Source organism: Nothoprocta perdicaria, unplaced genomic scaffold, assembly GCF_003342845.1.
Source record: "Nothoprocta perdicaria isolate Ctin4 unplaced genomic scaffold, notPer1 scaffold_29, whole genome shotgun sequence".
In the NCBI taxonomy this organism is placed as follows: Eukaryota; Metazoa; Chordata; class Aves; order Tinamiformes; family Tinamidae; genus Nothoprocta; species Nothoprocta perdicaria.
The window spans coordinates 1,618,008-1,639,333 of record NW_020455521.1 but is presented as its reverse complement, the minus strand read 5'-3'; the positions used below and the strand labels follow the sequence as shown (position 1 = coordinate 1,639,333).

The 21,326-nt window shown below is 33.8% G+C and overlaps 1 protein-coding gene across 1 annotated transcript in view; it reads right to left on the bottom strand.

The window, feature by feature from the left end:
• FSTL5 (follistatin like 5) overlaps positions 1 to 21,326 on the bottom strand; it is a 245,155-nt gene that overhangs the window by 74,544 nt on the left and 149,285 nt on the right. Inside the window, exon 7 of the mRNA XM_026041646.1 lies at positions 5,031 to 5,197. Within this exon, the coding sequence (XP_025897431.1) occupies positions 5,031 to 5,197 (167 nt within the window). The remainder of the gene's footprint in view (positions 1 to 5,030; positions 5,198 to 21,326) is intronic.

Genomic DNA, 21,326 nt, shown 5'->3' with positions numbered 1-21,326 from the left:
CTGAGGTTATTTTCAAGGATTCCTTCAGGACAAGAAGGAGTGGTTGTACATCTTATATGTAATATTTCAGTGTCACAAAGCTTTCATTTCTGACTTCTCATCAGAAAAAAAAGGGGGGGGGGGGAAGTTTAACCAACTCAGCTTTTTCAGATACGATTATAAGAAACAGCACTTGAAGGGACAAGAGCTCTAGGGGCAGAGAGGCATAACAGGAGCCATTGCTCTGCAAACTGGAATTGCTCAGCCCCATCAGAAAAAAAAAAGAGAGGACCGTGACCTCAGTTAAAGCATAGTAAAGGCAGTAGATTGTGGCTGTTCCCCTCTGGAATGAAAACTTACATTCCTGCTGAAGATAAAATCCAATGATCTGATCTTGCATACTGCTGTCACAGGAGAAGAAACAGCCCAYGAATGTTTCAATTCTTCAAAAACAGACACCCTCCAGGCTCTACAGCCAAAATCTCCACCATAAAAAGACATACGTAATCAATCTTATCATAAAAATCTGCAGGTGTTGAATGTTTGATCAGGTTAGAACTATAGAATTCGCATGTCAGACTTCAACAGGATTCAGGACTTGCAAATGAYGCTTCACTGCAATTGCTTCCTTTTATTTCATTACCCTCAAAACCCTGCAGACCACTAATGATACCTCATTTAAAGGCCTGTGCTTTACRGTATGATGAAAACATGATGTGCAATTAAACATGGAATAAAAAGGACAGGAATTTGAAAGGAGAAAAAGGGGAAAAAAAGCGGGGGGCAGATGTCAGAAATCCTTAGGATTTGAACAATCTGAAAAGGTTTCTATCATCAGTTGTTGGAAGGAAGCATGTTCCTTTAGAGCATGTTACCTTTTAATAACATCTCCATTTAGTTTTCTTGGAGAAAAAGTCCAATAGAGAATATAGACTATTGACTATAGCAACAAGAATGGCTATAACAAGAAAATAACAGATAGGTTATTTTCAGCCATCTAGTATTCAGGTTCTATGTGCTTTTTCAAAACTGGTATAGATAAGGACTCTTCGTAGTAAGAAGAGAGAAAGAAAGAGGCCAATATGCACATATTTGAACAGTCCATGAACAAAGTAGAACAATAGTAAAAGAATCATAGAATAGTATTAGAGTAAAAATAATATAGAAATGAAATAATTAGTAGAACAATAATATCAGAAGAATATTAGTATAATAATATAGCTATGAATTAATTTGAATGATGTGCACAAAGATGAGATCTTTGAGAGGAAGATAATACACACTTTAACTTTAAAAACACCAGATTTACTTCTCAAATACAAATATTACATGCTTCCCATAAAGGTAGCTTAGAGAAAGATATTGTTAATTTTCATTGAAAAYTGGAAGTTAAACAAAATCCCTTTAAACATTTACCAATTTAAGTATGTTAGTAAATGTTACACTTTATAAGCCTGCAAGCCATCTAAGCAGATCTTGTATAATTGCTAGAAAAAAGGGCAGACATCATGTAAGAAAAGTGCTCTTGCTGACAGGTATAAGGAAAGAGCCGAACGCAAAAGCTGAAAGAAAAGGTCAGAAAAAGAATAAAGTAAAATATGACAAAAACATTTACAAAAGAGAATGAACATGTTAAAAAATGCAATGTACATTACACTTGGAAAAAAACTTTTTACACTAAGAATTATTTTTTATAAGGAGTGATAGGTTAAATAGATTTTAAAAATGAAGTAAAAATTCAATTGAGAATTTTAAGGTGTAAGCTAATAGAAGTAGATGTTTTGGGAAACATACAGACATGCCCACTAAAATGTCCTCTGATATCAATTCTGTACTTAGTCATATCACGAATATATTACAATTTAAGCTAAGTAAAATCTTTACAGGCACACTTAACTTTTCATAGTCTTAGTCATACAGGTGCTGATTATCTGTAATTCTCATAGTTCTCAGTCTCAAATAAGGGAAAGATCAGTAGCAAAATGTTTTATTTAAAGAGGAATCAAATGTACTAGAAGGAAAGCTAAAAAGTACTAAAGATTCTTAAGATTACAGCTGGATATAATCAGTAAGATTATCAGTGAATTAGATTTTCTGAACGTGCATTTGATAGCTTTCTCTGAGTTCTCTCATCATATTTAAAGCACAGCTTAAATAAAATTTTCATTATCATCCCTTGATAGAGAAGTGCTACTTCTATTTTTTAAGAATGTCTGATTATATACCATTTACTATGTATAACAGACTCTTAGCCACTCCCACTCAAACCTTAAACATATATCCTGAGTAGTTTCAGAATAAAATTTTCAAACTAAAAATTCAACAGCTACAATTTGAGCCTAATCTTAGATTTACTTGTTTCTTTCTTGTGATATATTTCCATTTCTAAATTTCCATTTCTATTTCCATTTTCCAAAACATTAGAACATGACATATATCTGACTTTATCCCACCCTGAAGCCAATGCTTTGTCTCAGAGTGAAAACTCTATAGATCAAAAACTTAATTTATGCTCCATAAATGTGAGCACTTGCTAAGATTTACGAAATCTCATTATACTGTCACTTCTTAGGCCTTCTCACACTTCTTCAGCCTACATCTTAGGCTAAAACACATGCACCAGCTCCTGTGTATGTACCAGCTCCCAAGTAAGATAATCTTTTATGCATTTTGCTGTCAAGAAGTATTTATCCTCTCATGTCAGAGTTTTATTTTATTTTATTTTTCCAGAGAACGTACTACTATTTACACTTATTAGTGCTGAGATCCACGTATGCARTGCTCCCATTTAATTGAGTAAATTAATTCCTGGCGTTAGGCAAACAGCACTACAGTTCACAAGGCAGTTAAAGGACAAAATACACTGCCTCTATGGACATCTAAAATTATACAATTAGACAAGCTTAGGGCTTTCAATTGTTTAAAACTGAATAAGTACAACATTTTTTGGTAGTTAAAATGTGACATTAGCTGGAGCACACTGTGTTCTCCCTGCATTTCTTCCTTTGAAGTTACYGTTTATTTAAGAACTAAATTCATTTTCTATAGTGAAACATAAAACACAAGTCATTTTTTATCCTATTATTTTTCTTTTCCCCAAGGTTTCATTTTTATTACGTTATCTGAATGGATACTGAATTATGGTTACATAGCAACCTCTAAGTAAATTGGAAACTGTAAAAACTCTATAAAGAATAACCGATAAACAAAGTTCAGAAAAGTATGAAATGACCAAAGAAATATGGAAAAAATAATAAAAAAAAACTCTAAGCAAAAATCTAGAGACAAACACAAGAGGATAAAACTAGTGCAAATAGTGCAACACCTAAAATTAATATTGAAAAAAAGAGACTCTGGGGCCCAATATAATTCAATGTCAATCTTCTTTGCTTCCAGACTCTATCAGCCCTTTCTGCCACTGTTTGTAGCTTATCTACAAAGACACAGGGCTTGAATATCATCTGTCTATATTTGGGCACTGAATATTTCAGCACTTTACCTACTGAATATTTGTCATCCTTCTGTATTTGATTCATAACTAAACTGTTAGTTCTGAAGGACTAAGCTATAACACAAAGTTTGGATTAAAAATGCTCCCAAGCATTGTTTTGTTTCATTGTACTTTTGTTAGGCCAAAAAATAGATGGTGAACACATTCATCTTCAAAACTGTGTTCCCACTGCTGCGAGGTTTCACTCCCTGACTGTTCTTTCGATACCTACCCACACAATGTACCGACACAGATCATCACTTTTTTCAGATAACTGTTCACTAATTCTCCATACTAATTCTCCGTACGTACCCTCCGTACATACAGGGTATGTATATGCATGTTCCCAGAGATGACCTTTCCTTTGGTCTGTTTGCTTCCATATCATCTTTTGACTTTCCTGCAAATTCAATTAAAAGCAGTGTCTGCAGACCTTGTTTTTCCCTTTCCCTATGCATTTGCTTTTTATATTCACGGTTGGTGACCATGGTTTGGTGACTGACTATCATACATTCCTCCTTTCCTAGTAAATGTGTACAAATCTGGGGTTAGGGTTCTTTTTTTTTCCCCCCTCACCACCACCACTGCAGACTTATCTCAAAATCTCAAATTAGATATACTATTAGTCTTCAAATTCTACACCTGCCCTCCAGTGTTTAGAAATACTTGGGAAGTTTCTCAAGTTTTTCAATTTTCATTCTCAAAATCAGCTTTTCAAAACACTTGCTCTTTTCATCTCTACTAAATATACTCTACYGAATCTTTCAGCTTTAGATTCTGTTAGATTACTTCTATTCATTGTCTTCTATTTCTCCATCTCCAGATTCTTTCTATTGCTTAAGCTCATGCCATGTATTCTACTTAGAAGTGATTAGTAAGAACTCCAAATCAGTGCTTATAGTCATTATGAATATTTACAGAAACCTAGCAAATATTGCAAAAGGTAGCTTTAGAGAGTGGGTGAGACACCCTTGAGCAATCAGATTAATACCAAACTACTAAAAGCAACAACTACTAATTTAAGCTACAGCTCTTTAGAGGATGCTGKATTTATCCTAAGTCTCGCAAAAAACTTGAAGTTGCCATTCAGGCAAGCTGAGCTTTGAAACTGCCCTCTATTTTATGAAGCATTATTGTAAACAAGTCCAATTTACAACTATAGCTCACATAAAATCATTAAGCAAGACAAAAAAGCAACAGCGATGTGCAAAATCATTTGCCTCCTCAGAAATAAAGTATTAAATAAATAAACCAAGTATTTGATTGTGGAGGCACACTACATCTATACAATACAATCTACTCATACATCATACTTTTTTTTTTTTTTTTTTAAATGATTGTTCATTACCCGGAAGCATGATTACACAACAAAACAAGGACAGACCAAGCTCTGCACGCATTTCACTTTAACTTCTTTTTTACTTTTTTGCGTTTTTATTTTTTTCTGCAAGCATGCAAGCATGCAACTAAAAACATCAGGACTAAGGAGCTGGTTAAATACCACTTTTTTGTTCCTTATCAAAAGTTTTGAGAACATGTTATAGATTAGAATGTTACTTACATTGATATCTTCCAAATCTAAAGTATTCAAAACAACATTGTTCCTCTTCCAGATGATGGGAGGTCTCAGAGTGCCTTGAATCTCACAACTTAGGACAGCACTTTGTCCTACTGTTGCTGCTGTGGTGCTTATTTTTTGATCTTCCGGCAGGCTCAGCTGAACCACCTCTGCAAAAGATATATTGTTTGTAAGGTTAATTAGCATGCAGTTTCATAAGGTTAATTAGCAGGCAGCTTTTGCACACTAGTAATTTAAGGATTTTAATTGGAATCAAAGCAAAAAACTTCCAACAGCCACAGGAAGGTACAAAGTATTTCGAATAAAAGGTCGGCATGACATTTCAATTAAACTGACTGACAAGTATCATCTTATAAGAAAAAAGGCACTTAACATGAATCTCAGAGGTAAGGCTATAATAAACATGACAGGCTAGATTCAAAGATAGACACTGGAAGTTATTTAACTGCTAGGACAATGATGTACAGTCATTACTATCTTCATTTACACTGCAATAAGAGAAGAAGTTGTAGAAGTCATGAGAGTTCATTTTCTGAAAAGTGAAATTTCCTTTACTGCTCCGGCCTCTTGATCAAACTGACAACTCATCTCTTCTATTTCAGTTTTCCAAGAATATGCATCACTCAAAGTTCATGCCAGTTTCAGAAAACAATATCAAAATAATTTCTTCTAATTTTCTCCGGTCAAACAGAATTCCTTTCATAATTTGAGAAATCCAGAGCGAGAGCGGTAAACAGTTATAGTACCTTAAATAAATCTCTTCTAAACACTAAAAAATCAAAGAAAAAGAAAGAACACTTTATGAGTTCTTCTGTACTGGCAGATACTACTGYATCTGCCAAGGAACAGTAGCAAGAATTATGATGGATTACAACACCTAGCACAAGTACAGAGTATAGCACTGTAAACCAGCTGAGGACAAACCTGAAGAAAATGTAGTACTTCACTTAAAATACCCTGAACTGTTTCAGTCCACCAATATTCACCATCTACTCTTTGCATTTGCTGTGTAGAACACAGAATTCACTAGTAATAAGATGAAACTATTTTATAAGCCTTTATAAACCACTTTTGTTTTACTTAGTGAGACCTATAAAATATCTGTACAAATACTTGCACAAACACATTTTATACAAATATGTTTTGTATGTACAAATACATACGTGCAAACACCTGAGGAGAGAACATAAAAGAGGATGGGGCCAAACTCTTCTTGGTGGTGACCAGTGACCGAACAAGAGGTCAGGGGTACAAGTTGAAACACAGGAAGTCCCACCTCCATGTGAGGAAGAACTTCTTTATTGTGAGGGTGGCAGAGCCCTGGAACAGGCTGCCCAGGGAGCTTGTGGAGTCCTGTAGGATTTCAAAATCCACCTGGATGCCACCCTGTGCCACATGCTCTGTGTGCAGGGGTTGGACTAGATGATCTCTAGAGGTCTCTTCCAACCCCAACCATTCTGTGATTCTGTGCTCTGCAAATCGGTAAATGTAGATGATACCGTTTCGAAAATGTTACACCACAGAGGCTTGGGGGCAGACAGATTTTTTTTTTTGAAATCTGTTCTGCGTGGAATTGAGTAAGAAAATATTCAAATTGACATAAGAAATCAGAAACAATGCTTTCATATTCATAGCTAATTCATGAAAAAGTCAGTCATGCTCATTGACATTTCTAAAATTAATACCAGTGCAGTATATTCAAACTCACTATTATTTTGTGGAATGAAGGCTATTTCTGATATGGTATTAGAAATACCAAAAAATGTACAACTATAACACAAATTAGATGCTATAAGTAAAAAAAATAAAGTCAGCAAAATGTCTGAATAAATTAAAATCCATCATGAATAAACAGAGTGGTAAATACAGACTACACAWCCTTTAAAGTGAAAGTACTTTAATTTTAATTAATTTAAAATCTGTCATACAATTTTGGAACAAATTTGTTCCATGCAAAATCAAGGAACTATTTCAAGGTTACTAGCAGTAGAGAACTATTCCTAACCCCTTTAACCTAGAGTATACAGAAAAGAAATCATCCCCATTTCCATTTTTCATTTCCTCTACTACTTCACGTAGGATAAAGAAACACCAAAAAATACATAGCTTCATGAACTACCTTTGTATGACAACACAAATTGCAAATACTGACCGAGCAAATAGCAACATGAAAAAAGAAACTACATAAATTTATTTCAACCCAAGAGAAAAAGCCTATTTTTTTAGGTTCATTGTTCTTCATATTTGCAAATGATCTCTCAAGAATTAAGGTGTGCCAAAAAAGACTGAAGAATCTCTTTTCTTGATAATACATACAGCAAGCAGCTCTGACTGAAAGGCCATTGCCATGTTGCACAAATCATGCCAACTTTTACATAGAAAAAGGGACCTGTTGATTGTCAAAAGACAGCTGAGAGCTGTCTTTTTACTTTAGGTAAGTCTGATTTAAAAAAAAAATCTTAAAATTTTTGCTTTATAATTATTTTGTTCTACTAGGGAGAAGACACATAGGTGTTGAGGTGTCTAATGTGATACTGCCATCTTGCTTSACTTTTATAACGTTCTGTGAAGAACATCCAAATAGTTATTTCTTCAGCTCAACTGCCAGAGCATGAAAAATCTCGAGTTATCTTATATTTCATTTTTAAAATTAACTTCACAAAGCATCATGTATCTATTCTCTGTTAATTACCAAAACAGTTTTGTATAAAAGACACATTAATCTTGATTACAGCAAAACAGCAATCCATGAACAAGCTAAGATCCTTTTTCTTTTAGCCTCATAAAAGCAATACTTTGTAATTAACACAATTAAAAAGACTATTTTTTGTTTACTGTTTTTCTCCCCCACATCCCAAAAACAAGCAAAGAAGAATTTCAATAGCTTCAGGAAGCAAACCCTCGTTATTCTATAATTAAAAAATAAAAATCAATGCCTCGATTTTAGAGTATGAGACAAAAAAGGCTTCTCTTTTTTTTTCCACCCGGAAGGGATGTTCTACAACACAAAACTAAGTGGAATTGCCCACCAGACATGCACAAATGCGACCACCTCACTTTTTTCTAACTAAATATCTATGTGACAAAATTTACAACGCTAGGAAAAGTGTTCAAAACATGAAAGTTGTGTTCAAAAAACACTTTTGGATTCAAAACTTCTGGTAGGGACTGGCAACACTAAAACTTCCTCTTAAAAGGCAAGTAAATATTATGAAAGTTAATTTATAATTTATAGAGGAGTAATTACTCATRTTTTCCTAAGTCACCATTTAAGATAGTCATGAAGCAATGATCATGAAATCAGCTTTTGCTATTGGGCCCTCTGTGAAAAATTTACAATAAATTCACATGATATTGTGAGTTATCTAATTTGCGTAGTTTAAAAGCTACCAAATCTTGAAATCTTTTTTTTCAATGAATAGAAGTATTACTGTGAACGGCTGTACACACAGGTAGACAGTAAATGTCTATTATAAAAGTCTTTTTTAAAATCAAAATGCAACACCAGAAAAGGGTTAACAAAAGTAATGTTTAATATTGCCCTCAACAAAATTGGTATTCAGAATTCAGAGGGAGATGGAACTAATATTATATTTTTTTGAAGCCAATGATTCATTTGATTCTTTTATCTGCTTTATATCTACTTGTAATCATATCCTTACCTCACAAAAAAAAAAAAAAAAAAAAAAAAAAAAAACACTTAGGAAGAATACAAAAGTAATAATAAAGGAGAAAAATGATAATACTAATTTTGCCCAAGGAATTCCCTAAAAATGATTTTTATTAATTCCTATGCTTCAATGTGATCTATGTCAATATTCCATTTATTCTATCATTTGCCTTCATTGTACTAAACAAGCTGACGGCATAAGTTCTTCAAAACAAGCACAGTTGTCTCACCTGGAAAAAATGAATGCACTGAAGTGTTACATATTTGTTAACAGTTATAGAAATAATCACTTTAATAAATATGCTAGAAGTATTTTTGGATTGTTTTCTACTCAAAATCATGAAAATGACTTAAGAACTTTCCAATGTTAAGCAATTATGCATGATAATTTGTATTATTAACTTTTGTAGGAAAAAAACAGCTCTTGATGAAACTGAAGTAACTTTTCTACAGAAAAATCTTTTGTACATATTTTGTTCCATCAGAAAAAAACAAAACAGAAACAAAAACCAAAAAAGCCTTCCCAGCCAAGAGAGAGCCAAGTATCCGGAGTTCTTTGACAGGTAACCCTTTAAAACCATGTTAATGAAATGCTACAGGCAGGGGGATAAGGCATTAAAATCACAGAATGGTTGAGGTCAGAAGGAAACTTTAGAGATCACCTAATCCAACCCTTCTGTACACGCCTAAAGCACATGGCACAGAATGGCGTCCAAGCGGGTTTTGAAGATTTCCAGAGAAGGAGACTCCAAAACCTCTCTGGGCAGCCTGTTCCAGTGCTCTGTGACTCTCAAGAACTCTTTCCTTAAGATCCTGTTTGTGACCACATCCTCTAACTCTATCAGTGGCCACCACTGAAAAGAGGCCGCCCCATCCTCCTCACTGCCTCCTTTGACTCACTCTCTTCTTCAGGCAGAAGAAGGTCCCTCAGCATTTCCTCATAGGGCAGATTAGCAACAACCCATATGTGTGCAAAAAGCTAGACAAAGACAGGGATGAGTTTTATCTCAACAAACATGAGGACAAACACAGCAGGAGGTGAAAAGTGTTTGTCAGTGAGCAGGTCTCCCTAGGTCAAGAGAGCTCAGAGGCCAGTCTCTCTGACAGCCTATTGGAAACAGAAGGCCTACGTCCAGGGCTAAATAACACATGCATCATCTCTTCTGTCTTCCTCAAAAGAAATGAATCTGATTCTGAGAGCAGATTCTACCAGGCAGTAACAGTAAATTTATGTGGACAGGAGGCTTTAGCTTAGAGTTCGTTGTTGTCAAAAGTGTGAAACGTACACTATATGGTAAATGGTATTAATGAACTTGGTTTGGCTCCTCCAGATGCATCATCAAAGTTAAAGTTTTTGAGTTCTAAATCAGAAGTCATCACTGATGAAGCCCCTTCTGAATAAATGATAGAGGTTACAAGCATCAAAAATAGTGAACCTAGAGTAAACATTAAATATTTGGAAGTCTGGTCTAATGTTATTTTCTAATATGGCACTGGCCAATAAGAAAGAGAAACTCTTGCTGAAAGATTTTAAAAATACTTGAGATGAGAAAAAAAAAAAAAGCTATTGTTTTAAATACTAGACATTCCTGTGCTGTTGATGGAGGTACATTAGAGCTTTGAAAAATTTAATGGCTGCTGCAGCTATTCTGCTAACTCTCCTACCCTTAATTCTGCCAAATGGTACAAAAGCCAAGCTCTTTTGATTCCTTCCACTATACTTTTGCTTAATAATCTCTTCACTTTACTAGATTCAACTTGAATTCATCCTTCTTGAAAACAGATGAAATAGAACAGTACACAACCTTTTGGATGAAAAACGTGCTGTGTATTAGCTGATTCATATCTTTTCTTGAAAAGTTTCAATCAACATGTCTGAAGGATGCAATTGCCCTTTTCCAATTGACCTCACCTGGCACCTCACACCCATCTTGTGATGGACAAGTCCACGGAGCTCTCCTCTTTTACTGTTTCCATTAGATGAGTTCTCAGCTTGAAGCAGAATTTCTGATTATTAACCCAATATAAGTTACAAAGCAACAGATATTATGTTACTTTTCATTCTTACTGTGCCAGATCATAAGTTGCCATTTCCTCTGCTATACAAAACTAATACAGAGAAAGATATTTTGTTGTCAAGGAATTAGCAAAAGTATTAAATAAGCTTATTTTCCAGATGAACTCTGGAAAACTTCACTAAGAACTTATTCCAAGAACTTCTTCCCTATTATACTGTACCAATATCACCTCCTTTTTAAGCTCCTTTTTCTCTACTATCAGCTTATCAGTTCCTTATTCTCTACTAATTCTCAGTGTCTCAGTTAACCCAGCAGGTTCTTATGTGGTATCACATGTGCTCTGCAGAAACTAATCAAAATTTTTCATTTCTCACTGCTTCTTTCTGATTATTTAGAAAATTGACTGAAGACCTGCTTTTGTTTGTCCTTCAGTTATAGCTAAAGCAGTTTAAGATCACTTGATGCAAGGTTACTCTCAAAGCTATTTTTCTACATATTTTTTCTGATAAAAATATTTTCCTGCTTTTTTTTTTCTCTAAAATAACCTAAGAACTTACTGAAATGAAGTGCAAAAAACACTATCATCTCTTACTGAATCAGCCACGAAAGGGGTCAACTGTCATAGGCTGCTTTTTTCTTGGTTTGTTTTGCCTTGCTATGCAATATATCATATCACAGATACACATTACTACTACATCATGTTTATCTTAGTTTTTAGGTTTATGGTATTTCTCTCTCTCAGATCCCAGAGACAGGGAATTTTGGGAAACTACAAGCAATGAATTTAAGGACACAACTTTCTCCAAATAATTTACAACCTAAAATACATTAAGAGTTACCCAGGGACTCCTGGGTGCTCCTGTATTAATGTGCAAAGCTTTTCATATAAATAACAAATACTTCTGAGAAAGATATTACAATATTGCAAATGATGATCAATTTTTAAACCCTGACAGACCGTCAGTGCTCCAGGTCTCTTAAATTGTTAGATGTTTCGTAACCAAGCTATGGAAAATGGGCAAAAGGATTTTTTTCAAGTGGGAATTTCATGAAAATACCCCAGCAGTGAACAGAAATAAGTCAATAATGAAACATTACTTCAGTCATTATTTCTTCAGGCATTCTGTGTAGTCTTTCTTTGTGTAGTTAAACTGTATCAATATTCTTGCAAGCTAGCAGTTAAAACAGTATCACTATACTTTTAAAATGTAGCAGTAAAAATGTAGTGCTAGAGAGAAAAATATATATATATATATATAAATTGACGTCTGATGCTTTAATACACATATTAGTTTCCTTAAAACTTAGGATCTTTTTAGGACCTTGACCTTCTGACCACAATATGGAACATGGAACGTTATTTTTGTATTGTTGTTTTATTGTTTTTGTTTTTTAGTTTTCGGGAGAAAACTAAATGATTTGCTATAATTTGGAGTACTTCAGATCTCTCTACGTATATGAAAAAAATCACATTGTTAAAACCTATCATGACCTAATATAATCTGGAGGCACTGAGCATAACTATAATATCCATTATCTCAGGGTATTAGATCAGGCTAGTAGAGGAAGAAGCATCAATTACATATGAATTTTTGCAAGGAATGATTTTACTGCTTTCTTATGACTTATTTCTTATGACCAGTCACTAGACCACTTTTATTCAAGTTTTTAAAAGGTTAGAAGTATCTAAAAATGTTGTATTTGGACTTTATTATAATTGATTACCTATTAAAAGGAGGAAGTCTGTCTATAAGTATATACAGACTGGATTAATTAAATTCCATTAACAAATGTATAATTTGAGCTTTCTCATCTACTTACGTAAGTTTTATATATTTATTCACAGCAGCCACAAAACACTTTTTTCTCTCTAAACTAATGAACATTATGCAGACTGGTATTCACTACCTAAAATTAAGATAGCATTAAGTCTACAGTTATTTTGTTTGCCTATTCAGAATGTAATTTAAAAACAATCAACTTTTAAAACCATGCAAAGAAGCCTTTTGTCTATGGCCTACAGTATGCTGTAAGCTTAAGGGGTAGCATAAAAAAGCTAGTATAAAAATTCCAAAATGAATGCCTTTCAAGGATAAACTTCTGCCTTTTGCTGTGCTACAGTTAGCTGCCAGGTCTTTTTTTTTTTTTTTTTTTTTTTTTTTTTTTTTTAATACCAAAAAGTACCCTGTAACTAGAGAGTATTTACAGCTACTGCTTTTCAATGGGATATGAAATGCTCTATTTGTTCTTGGCTCAGTTTCCAAGGTCATAAAACCCTATAATACACTTAAAGTAATTAACAGTTACATAATGCTTAGAACCTTCTAATCTAGAAATAACAGTTTTAAAGAATTTGGAGGGAAAAAAATCCACAAAAATCGAAAKGATATAAAATTAAGACACAAAATGCTTACTACTAGCAATTTTCTGACCAGTATCCAAACAGCTTGAAATCAGTCAACAGCTCGGTGAATTCCATCAACTACCTCTGAAGAAAGTTCTCAGCAAGTGTCATCAGGAGCTAAAAACTTCAGTTAATTGAGCAAAATGTGAATTTGCTGGCATTTGACTAAGGTAAGTCTTGCCATCACATTACTAAATAGCTTTAAAATAGTTGAAAAGCGAGTATTTAATGCATCTTTTCCTCCCCTGATGCYAAGGGTTAATTAAGAAGGCTAAAAAGGACCAATAACGATTCTTAGCTTCTTTTTAAGTTGCTGTTTTGCTAAATTAAAAGATTAACACCTCTCCCTACAAACCAACTTTGCAACTACAGGAGAATAGATGACATGATACTTTTGGTAGTTTACTCAAAATAGAAGACTAAAACAACTAAAAAGAAGGCAGTGTCTTAGCTTGTCCGTTAGCCTGACTATTTATATGTTTTAAAGTTTTGATATGTAATTTTAACACAATTTGCTTAAGTTTGCATTCACTGCTTCATTCTCCAGTCATGTTCTCTTCTAGAAAATACTTTTAAACAAAATTACTGATGGTGACTCACCCCAATTGGTCTTTTGTTATSAACTTAAATAGACAGAGACCTGTATGTTTCTCACGGGCACTTCCCCAAGTAATTTTTACAGACACCTTCTATGCCTTCTCCAGTTTTCAACAATGTACTGTAAGTCTGGTTATCAGAATGCTAAATCATGTTACAAAAATAAGTTGAGAAGGAAATCTCATCTCCTAAAACCAAAGCCACTAATATAGAAGGGTTATGTAATGCTTCAAAAAGCTTAGAGCTTCAACATCAGATGCTTAAATTACAAAAGGAAGAGATAGAATATCACATCAGAGAACAGCAAGATAAATAATCGTTTAACTTCCAGTGAGCACAATCCCAAATCAACAGTGTCTTTTCTCAAATTAATTTGATTCAATGCTTCGATCTTCACATTAATTAATGGAAGTTTGTCCCTATAAAAAAAACATGGCTTGTCCACATAATACAAGTAGTCTGGGTTCTCTGCAAAGCAACTATAGAACTGGCCAAGATTCAGAGGAAGATAGCAAGCATAATCAGGRTATAAATGAGTTTATATATGAAAAATGACTAAATATGGATTTTTGATCTTGAAAAAAATGATTTTACAAAATTATGATGGTCATGGAGATGCCGGAAAAGGTATTTATTGTTCATTACTTTTTCTAATATTGGAAGGTCAATCAATTAAGCAAATATGAGTCAAGTTGAAAATAAATCAAAAGTAGGTTTCCATCTTTAGGGAATAGATCTGAAGTTCACTTATCTAAAGGCTGTTACAGATTTAAGTAGCTTGCAYGCTTGGGACAGACTGAACAAACATTTATACGAGTACGAGCGAAATATCATGTCTTATTCTTCTGTAGCCATCAACTAAAATTCACGGTTGAAAGTAGTGAAAGTATTCCAGTCTGAACCAGTACCATCACTCTTACATTCTTAAGACATGCWTCTTGATTTTACTTGGAATTTACCCAGCAAATCAGATTTCTGAATTTTCCTTATAGTGCTTTAATGGTTCTAATTTTAAGAGAGATAACTGTAACTATTTGACTCTCCTCCCACTCTTCCCCCCAAAAAAGAAATTTAATTGTAATACAGCTTAATTAGTTAACAGGATATACTATCATTCAATCAGATCATCCTGGATTACTCAAGAAGTGAAATAATCTTCTGATATTGCCAATTGCTGTTARTAGAGGTGTCTTTGGATGTCAAGGTATCTTTTCTGCATATTTCCCCACATATATCAAATATTTTCTTTAAAAAAATAAAATGCAAGTGACAGCAATACAGACTTTGGAAGTCAAAAAGATATATTTTTTTTTAATTTCTAAGTCACAGGCTGATGAAATTAAAACAAAATTGCACAACTAATCATATATGTGCTTGATTGTCACTGTTACTTTAATGGGATCAATTTTAGTCACAATGTACACTGCCTCAAACCGCTCTTTCAGACTTCATGTTTTTCACAAGTTGCCTGCATAGAGTAGAGCAGTCAACAGCCCTCACATTATGAATGATTGCCACAAGGACTGTAATGATTCACTTAAGTCTTTATCAAAATCAATAAAACATATATTTCACTTGCTAGGATCATTACTTCACTTGCACTAGGATCATTATAAAATATTTCAGAAGCATTGTTCATGGAAATATGAGAAGTCATTCATTATTTAAGACTCCCCCGTCATCATATAACAGAAAAGTGGCTACATAGCTGTGGACTGCATTTCATTTGATATATCATGCTAGATGCTTCTCATTGGAGGTATCACACCAGATCAAGGTTTACCTGTAGCATAGTGCCAGCTGCACTGACTGACAACACAAATATTTAACTGAGTTTCTCAAGTGACTGTTCTATCACCGTTAGCTTGCATCAATACCCAAACTAGATAGATAGCTGGAGAATTGCTTTATGAACTGGCTCCAATATCTGCAGTATAGATACAACCTCTGCATTTCCATTAAAAACAACAAAAGACTTCCTCTAATTCTTAACTCATTTCCATGCATTTCACTTTGGAATTAATGCATTTACACACAAACTTTTCCAAGAGGAGGTACTAAAAATGAATAATGGGTTTTGTGAATTAAAAATGTGCATGGAAAAATAACCTCTACAATTGTATGCTGTTAGAAAAGGAATTGCTTTACAAAGCATCTGTAGTAATATAAATCATTACAGCTCCTTAAAAGCCCATGCAATTATCTGATTCACGAACAGGTAATTGAATTTTGTTTGGGGATTTTGTGTCTCATAATAAAATAACATAAGCAAAATCAAAATACAGCTGTGAAGATGCATAAAATACAGGTTAGTAAAACTGACAGAACCACCAAAACAGAAGATTTAAGTAGATGGTGAATCAAATACCATATTTTTAAATGGTTCAAAGTATATGAATATATAATTTGCAGATATTTCAGGAAATTTTAACACTTAGAATAGTAATTTGTTCGTACATAAACAAATGTTTTTTGAAATCTAGTTACAGATATACGGAAGTATATGCAGCCGGTTGTACAATTATGMAATTAGTGGATGCTTACCTCACATCCACTTGTTTTGATAATGATGAAATGTAACATTTGTCATTCTATTCCAGTCAATTCATCTTACTTTTGGTATATGACTATAATTTACTATAGTCTTCTTAAGGGCACCTCTACAGCACTGATCAGAAYATCAAGGCAGAGAAACATTTCAACATTTCATATTATAAAGCTACAGRTAACCAACTGCAGTGCTCAGTACTACAAAAGCTATCTGGTAATGACATAAATCGAGGAAAATTTGGCAGCTACAGATAACAGTTCAAATTACGCTAAGAACATTTATGATTTTATGTTAAAATACATAAAACAGTGGACAACATTTTATATACAAGTATCCACAGTCAATATTATTTCTTAAATAAAATTCTGGGGGAAAGAAGAAAATGTATTTCTGTGATGTTGATACGAAGAGACCAGTAGCRAGAAGAAAAATAAAAATAAAAACAAAACACAATTAAATAGGATAACTAACTACTACTCTTTCTACTCTGATTCTTTTAATGATTTATCTAGCTATAGAATCTCACTCAAGCCACTAGAGCTACTCCCACAAACTTCATAGACCAAAAACTGGTATATACATGTAGTATATACCAAATATCAATGATGTCTGCAATAGACAGCAGGGKTCATTTAATGACTTCAATTCAGAAAGGTAATAATAGATCATAAATCATTCATTTATGATGAGTTTCATTTGTTCCAATCAGTATTTAAACATTATCAGTCCCCATTTTACAAGCAAGAATATGATGCTTTAGTGCTACACATTTTAGGTATAAATATACTAATAAAAGCAGTACATCGTATACTTAAAGTATGATCAGTTAAAAAGCTCTTTAATTAGAGAAGGAGAATAATTTGCTTATTGTATTTTATTGAGATCTAAAGATGCCTGATGAGAAATAGAAGCCATTTTAAAGCTGAGATAACTCTTTTCCATGCAGGTCYGCAGCAGTAAAGAATTAAATTACTCAGAGTTATTAGCACTGGCCATTATGGGTAGAGCACTGTCAAGTGCTAAGCTCTCTCCAAACACACAGAGTCAGCAAGGAAGAGGATCTGCCTGTCCCAGGGTTTTGAAAGCYGAATGAGGAGCTCTAACCAGGGAACACCATTTCCCTTGCACCGTGAATTGCATATATTTTTTAAGCTCAAAAAACATTTTGGAGGGTCAGAGCTTGGTCTCCTGAGTTAAGATGACAAGAATTTACCTAAATACTTCCATTTAAASTATTATCGGCAATACTGCACACATAAGGTCATGATATGTAGAAGATATAAAAATGGAAAAGTTCCCAGATTAAAGTATATTTCCTAATGTTAACAGAGATGAAGAATGAAAGAGAAAAGATTAATATTTAAAGGCATTCCACTTCATCAATTTTGATTAAGTCTTTCTATTTGCTACACATAATTAAAAACAGAAAAAAAGTGGGAGCAATTCAACAGGATGCAAATATATTCCTGTGTGGGGCAACCTACACTGGGACTTGCAGAATATCTAAGGAAACAGTTTCTTCTAAAACTAAAATGCTATTAACCAATGTGTTGTTCATTTAAGAATATTTAAAAAATATATTGTATAGTTTAAAAGCCTCGGTACTTACTATTTGCATTCACTGCGAAAAGTTATTCATTTTCTGGAACAAAAGCTGCTTTTTTTTTTTCCTACATGTCAATACTTTAGGATGAAATATAAAGGCCATAATGATAGGAAAAATAAACTTCCATTTTAATGTGTAGAGATTATTAATTTATTTTGTTGAACAAAAATCTAATTTGCTGAGGAAATTTACTTCATAAGAATTATATACTAAATATTTTAATAAAAGCTATCATCTTCGACAATTCAACTTTCGTTTTCTGTTTTCAGGAAATATTGACACTTATTAAGACAGACCACTTAAATCTGGATAATACCATTTTCAATAAATAGAAATATATATATATATATATGTATACACACACACACACACACACTAGGTTTTACCTGGTATTGTTACAGCAATACTCCAGGAACTCCAGATAACACAAAACATATGTGAAAAAGCATTACTATTTATTGTAAGAATAGTCACAATAGTACAGCTAAAGGATTCATCCTACATAGTTATAGAAACCTTTTAACATTACAGAGGTCATATCATCATTTTTATGAGAACTTCATCAGCCCAGAGAAAAATAGATGTCACCAAAGCCAACTCATTAGCTGCACAGCTTCAATCCCTGTGCTTCAGAGAAAATTAGTAACCTACTCCAGTATCACTGACAATTTGTTTCCCATAGCCAATTTCCTAGCAATGAGGAACACGATCCACATATATCCCCTATAGATTGACAGGCTAATGCTTTCTCCTTACAAAGAAGGATGGAATTTCGCTTTTATAAATTTCCACCTCCTGGAAGAGAGAGTAATGAACCAACAGAGAATAAATCCCTCTTGTATCCATTGACTACCACCTCATCAGATTGAAACTGCCCATCCAACCTTAACCATCTTCCTACAAAATATTCTGTAAATGATTTTATGTAGCACTCAATGAGGAATGCTGAGGAAAATTTCAAAGTTAGAGTGACGTGTTAAATTATATTTTGAAGTATGTGGATCTGATCACAGAGCAGTGAGCTACAGTATCCTAGGTTTCTGCATAGAGACAAAGTTGCAACTTTTACAGAATAGCCAAAATTATACAATAATGAATGTTTTCCTAGCCAATAAAGTGCTAGTCAATGCTAATTTTCAAGTAATTTTGGAAAAGAACCTCAGAGTAAATGAAACTGAGTAAYTTCTTAGTAACCTGTTGCCATTTCCAGGCTTTAATCATATTTTGAGAGATGTACTTAAGAYTGGTAATATGTAGTTAAAATAGTCTTACATTAAAAATATTGTCAAAAGAAACAAACCACAAGAGTTCAGAAAATATCTACTCTCTCACTTTAAATGCTGTATCTGTCTAAGAAAATATTCCCTCAGTGTTTATAGGTAATGAGTTATTTCAATCATAGCTGTCGTTAGATGTGATAATACGACATCCTAACGTCACCTTATACGACACCTTACTCTTCTAATTTTTCTTATGGACACACTTCACTATCCATCCATAGTCCCTGTTGCCATTTCCTTTAAACACAACTAATCTTACAGAAATATTCACTTAAAAAAAAAAAAAAAAATGCTTTCATTTTATGTTAAGCCTGAAGGAGAGGCTAAAGAGAAGCCTGTGCAAGAACAAAGGAGAAATRGTAGACCTTTGAACTAGCCAGTGTATATACTTCAAAAATTTAGGCAAAACTCAGGAACTTTCACCTGAACTTTCTCCATTAGTGGATAATATTCAGGACTTTGCATTTTTGCTCCTTATAAATTCAGCAGTAAGTGATTCTGCTCAGAGTTTTGAGTTCCTCTKCTGCATCAGAATTTGTAAAAGGAGAGAGTAACAACCTCAGAGAGTGAGAGGAAGCAACGTGAGAGGGACAGAACAAATTGTAAACTCCCAGAATAGGGCTGAACRTGCAGCTCTGAGCAGCCTAAACAAAATGCTTCCAAATAGACCAGTCAAAGTGCAAATCACCACGATAGCTAATACTCTTTAAAAATAAAGACGTATTTTTTCCTCAAGAAAACACTTTGAAAAATGCCTATAATTTAATCCAATTTGTACTACACAAAAGACAAAAAGATTGCTTTTCAATAGTATCTTCAAAGACCACATCTCTTCTGGAGAAAAAGGAATCTATGACAAGACACTTAGTGGAAAGCAAGAGAGAAGGTAAAAATCCACGCTCAAGATTTCTCAAGAAAATCTTGTCAAAAAATGGTGAGATCATGACAGTGAGCACAATTTATTCTTAGAGCTAGTACCCTCTCTCAGTTATTTTATTCAGGTTTATATATTAAACTGAACAAATYAAACTATCCTTTTAGAAGGTGATATTGAAAGGTTATTCTTCCTTTTTTTGAAAATACTTAGAATATCAGAAATGCATAAATTAGGGACAAAAAGCATTGCATTAATTGTGTTTTTGTACTRCTACTGTGCTGCTGTTTTGCTCTAAATGAGAAAATGTAGTTTTCTGGACWCTGATTACTGATAAATTGCATAGTTACTTTGTATTGATTTATGTGGGATAGACTTTTCCATTTGTACACCAAATACTTAATGAAATCAATGTGATTATTATCCTCCATGTGCCTCCTGAGGATGTCACTACTAAAATCCAGTCATGAATCCAGTGACTAGGACCCCATAGCTTTTTGACTTCTCTAAGTCAATGAATCCAGAAAATCATTTGATATTCCTGCATAGCATAATCCCAGAGACCTGCAATTGCATTCAGTTGCAACTCCAGGGACATGTCTTGACATCTCTGCAACATTTTCACTGCTTAAATACAAACTTCCCCAGCACCACATAAAGGACTTTTTTCTTTTAGTTTATCTCCCGAGTCATGCAGGAACAAGCCAATATATATTGCAAGTACAGACGGAGTTTTTTGGGATTTTTTTTGTTTCTTTTTTTCTTTTCCTTGAGCTTCTGAAAACTCCGTTTACTTGAAATTCAAGAATTCACAGATTTTTAGAGAAGTAAACTTAGTATAAGTTCCCTCTATTCCGCACAAGCTTTATCGCAGAATCCCTCAGGATTTGGGCTCAAGAAAAGAGGCCAACTCATCATGCTCCAGGTGCAGGAAGCCTACCCTCAATTCAACCTGCTGAACATGACAGCTGTAAATTACTCCAGATCCTTTTCTACTTCCCTGCCCCATCCCCTCCCACCTCAACTAGCTCAAATATATAATAATTCCTACTGAATAACAGTTAGTGAACGCCCTTTTTTGAAAGGCAGTTCTCTTCGGTAGTGCAGTTTAAAAAAARAGAGAATAGCGAAAGGCTGAAGGGATAGAGAAAAGGGAAAAAAATATTAAAAAGGGCAAAAATCAACCTTTCTGGTCTAAACCTCAAATCTAATGCATGTGACTTTGCAGTATTAAGCAGAATACGCGTAGTTCTAGAGACAGATTTCCTGTTCTGCCAT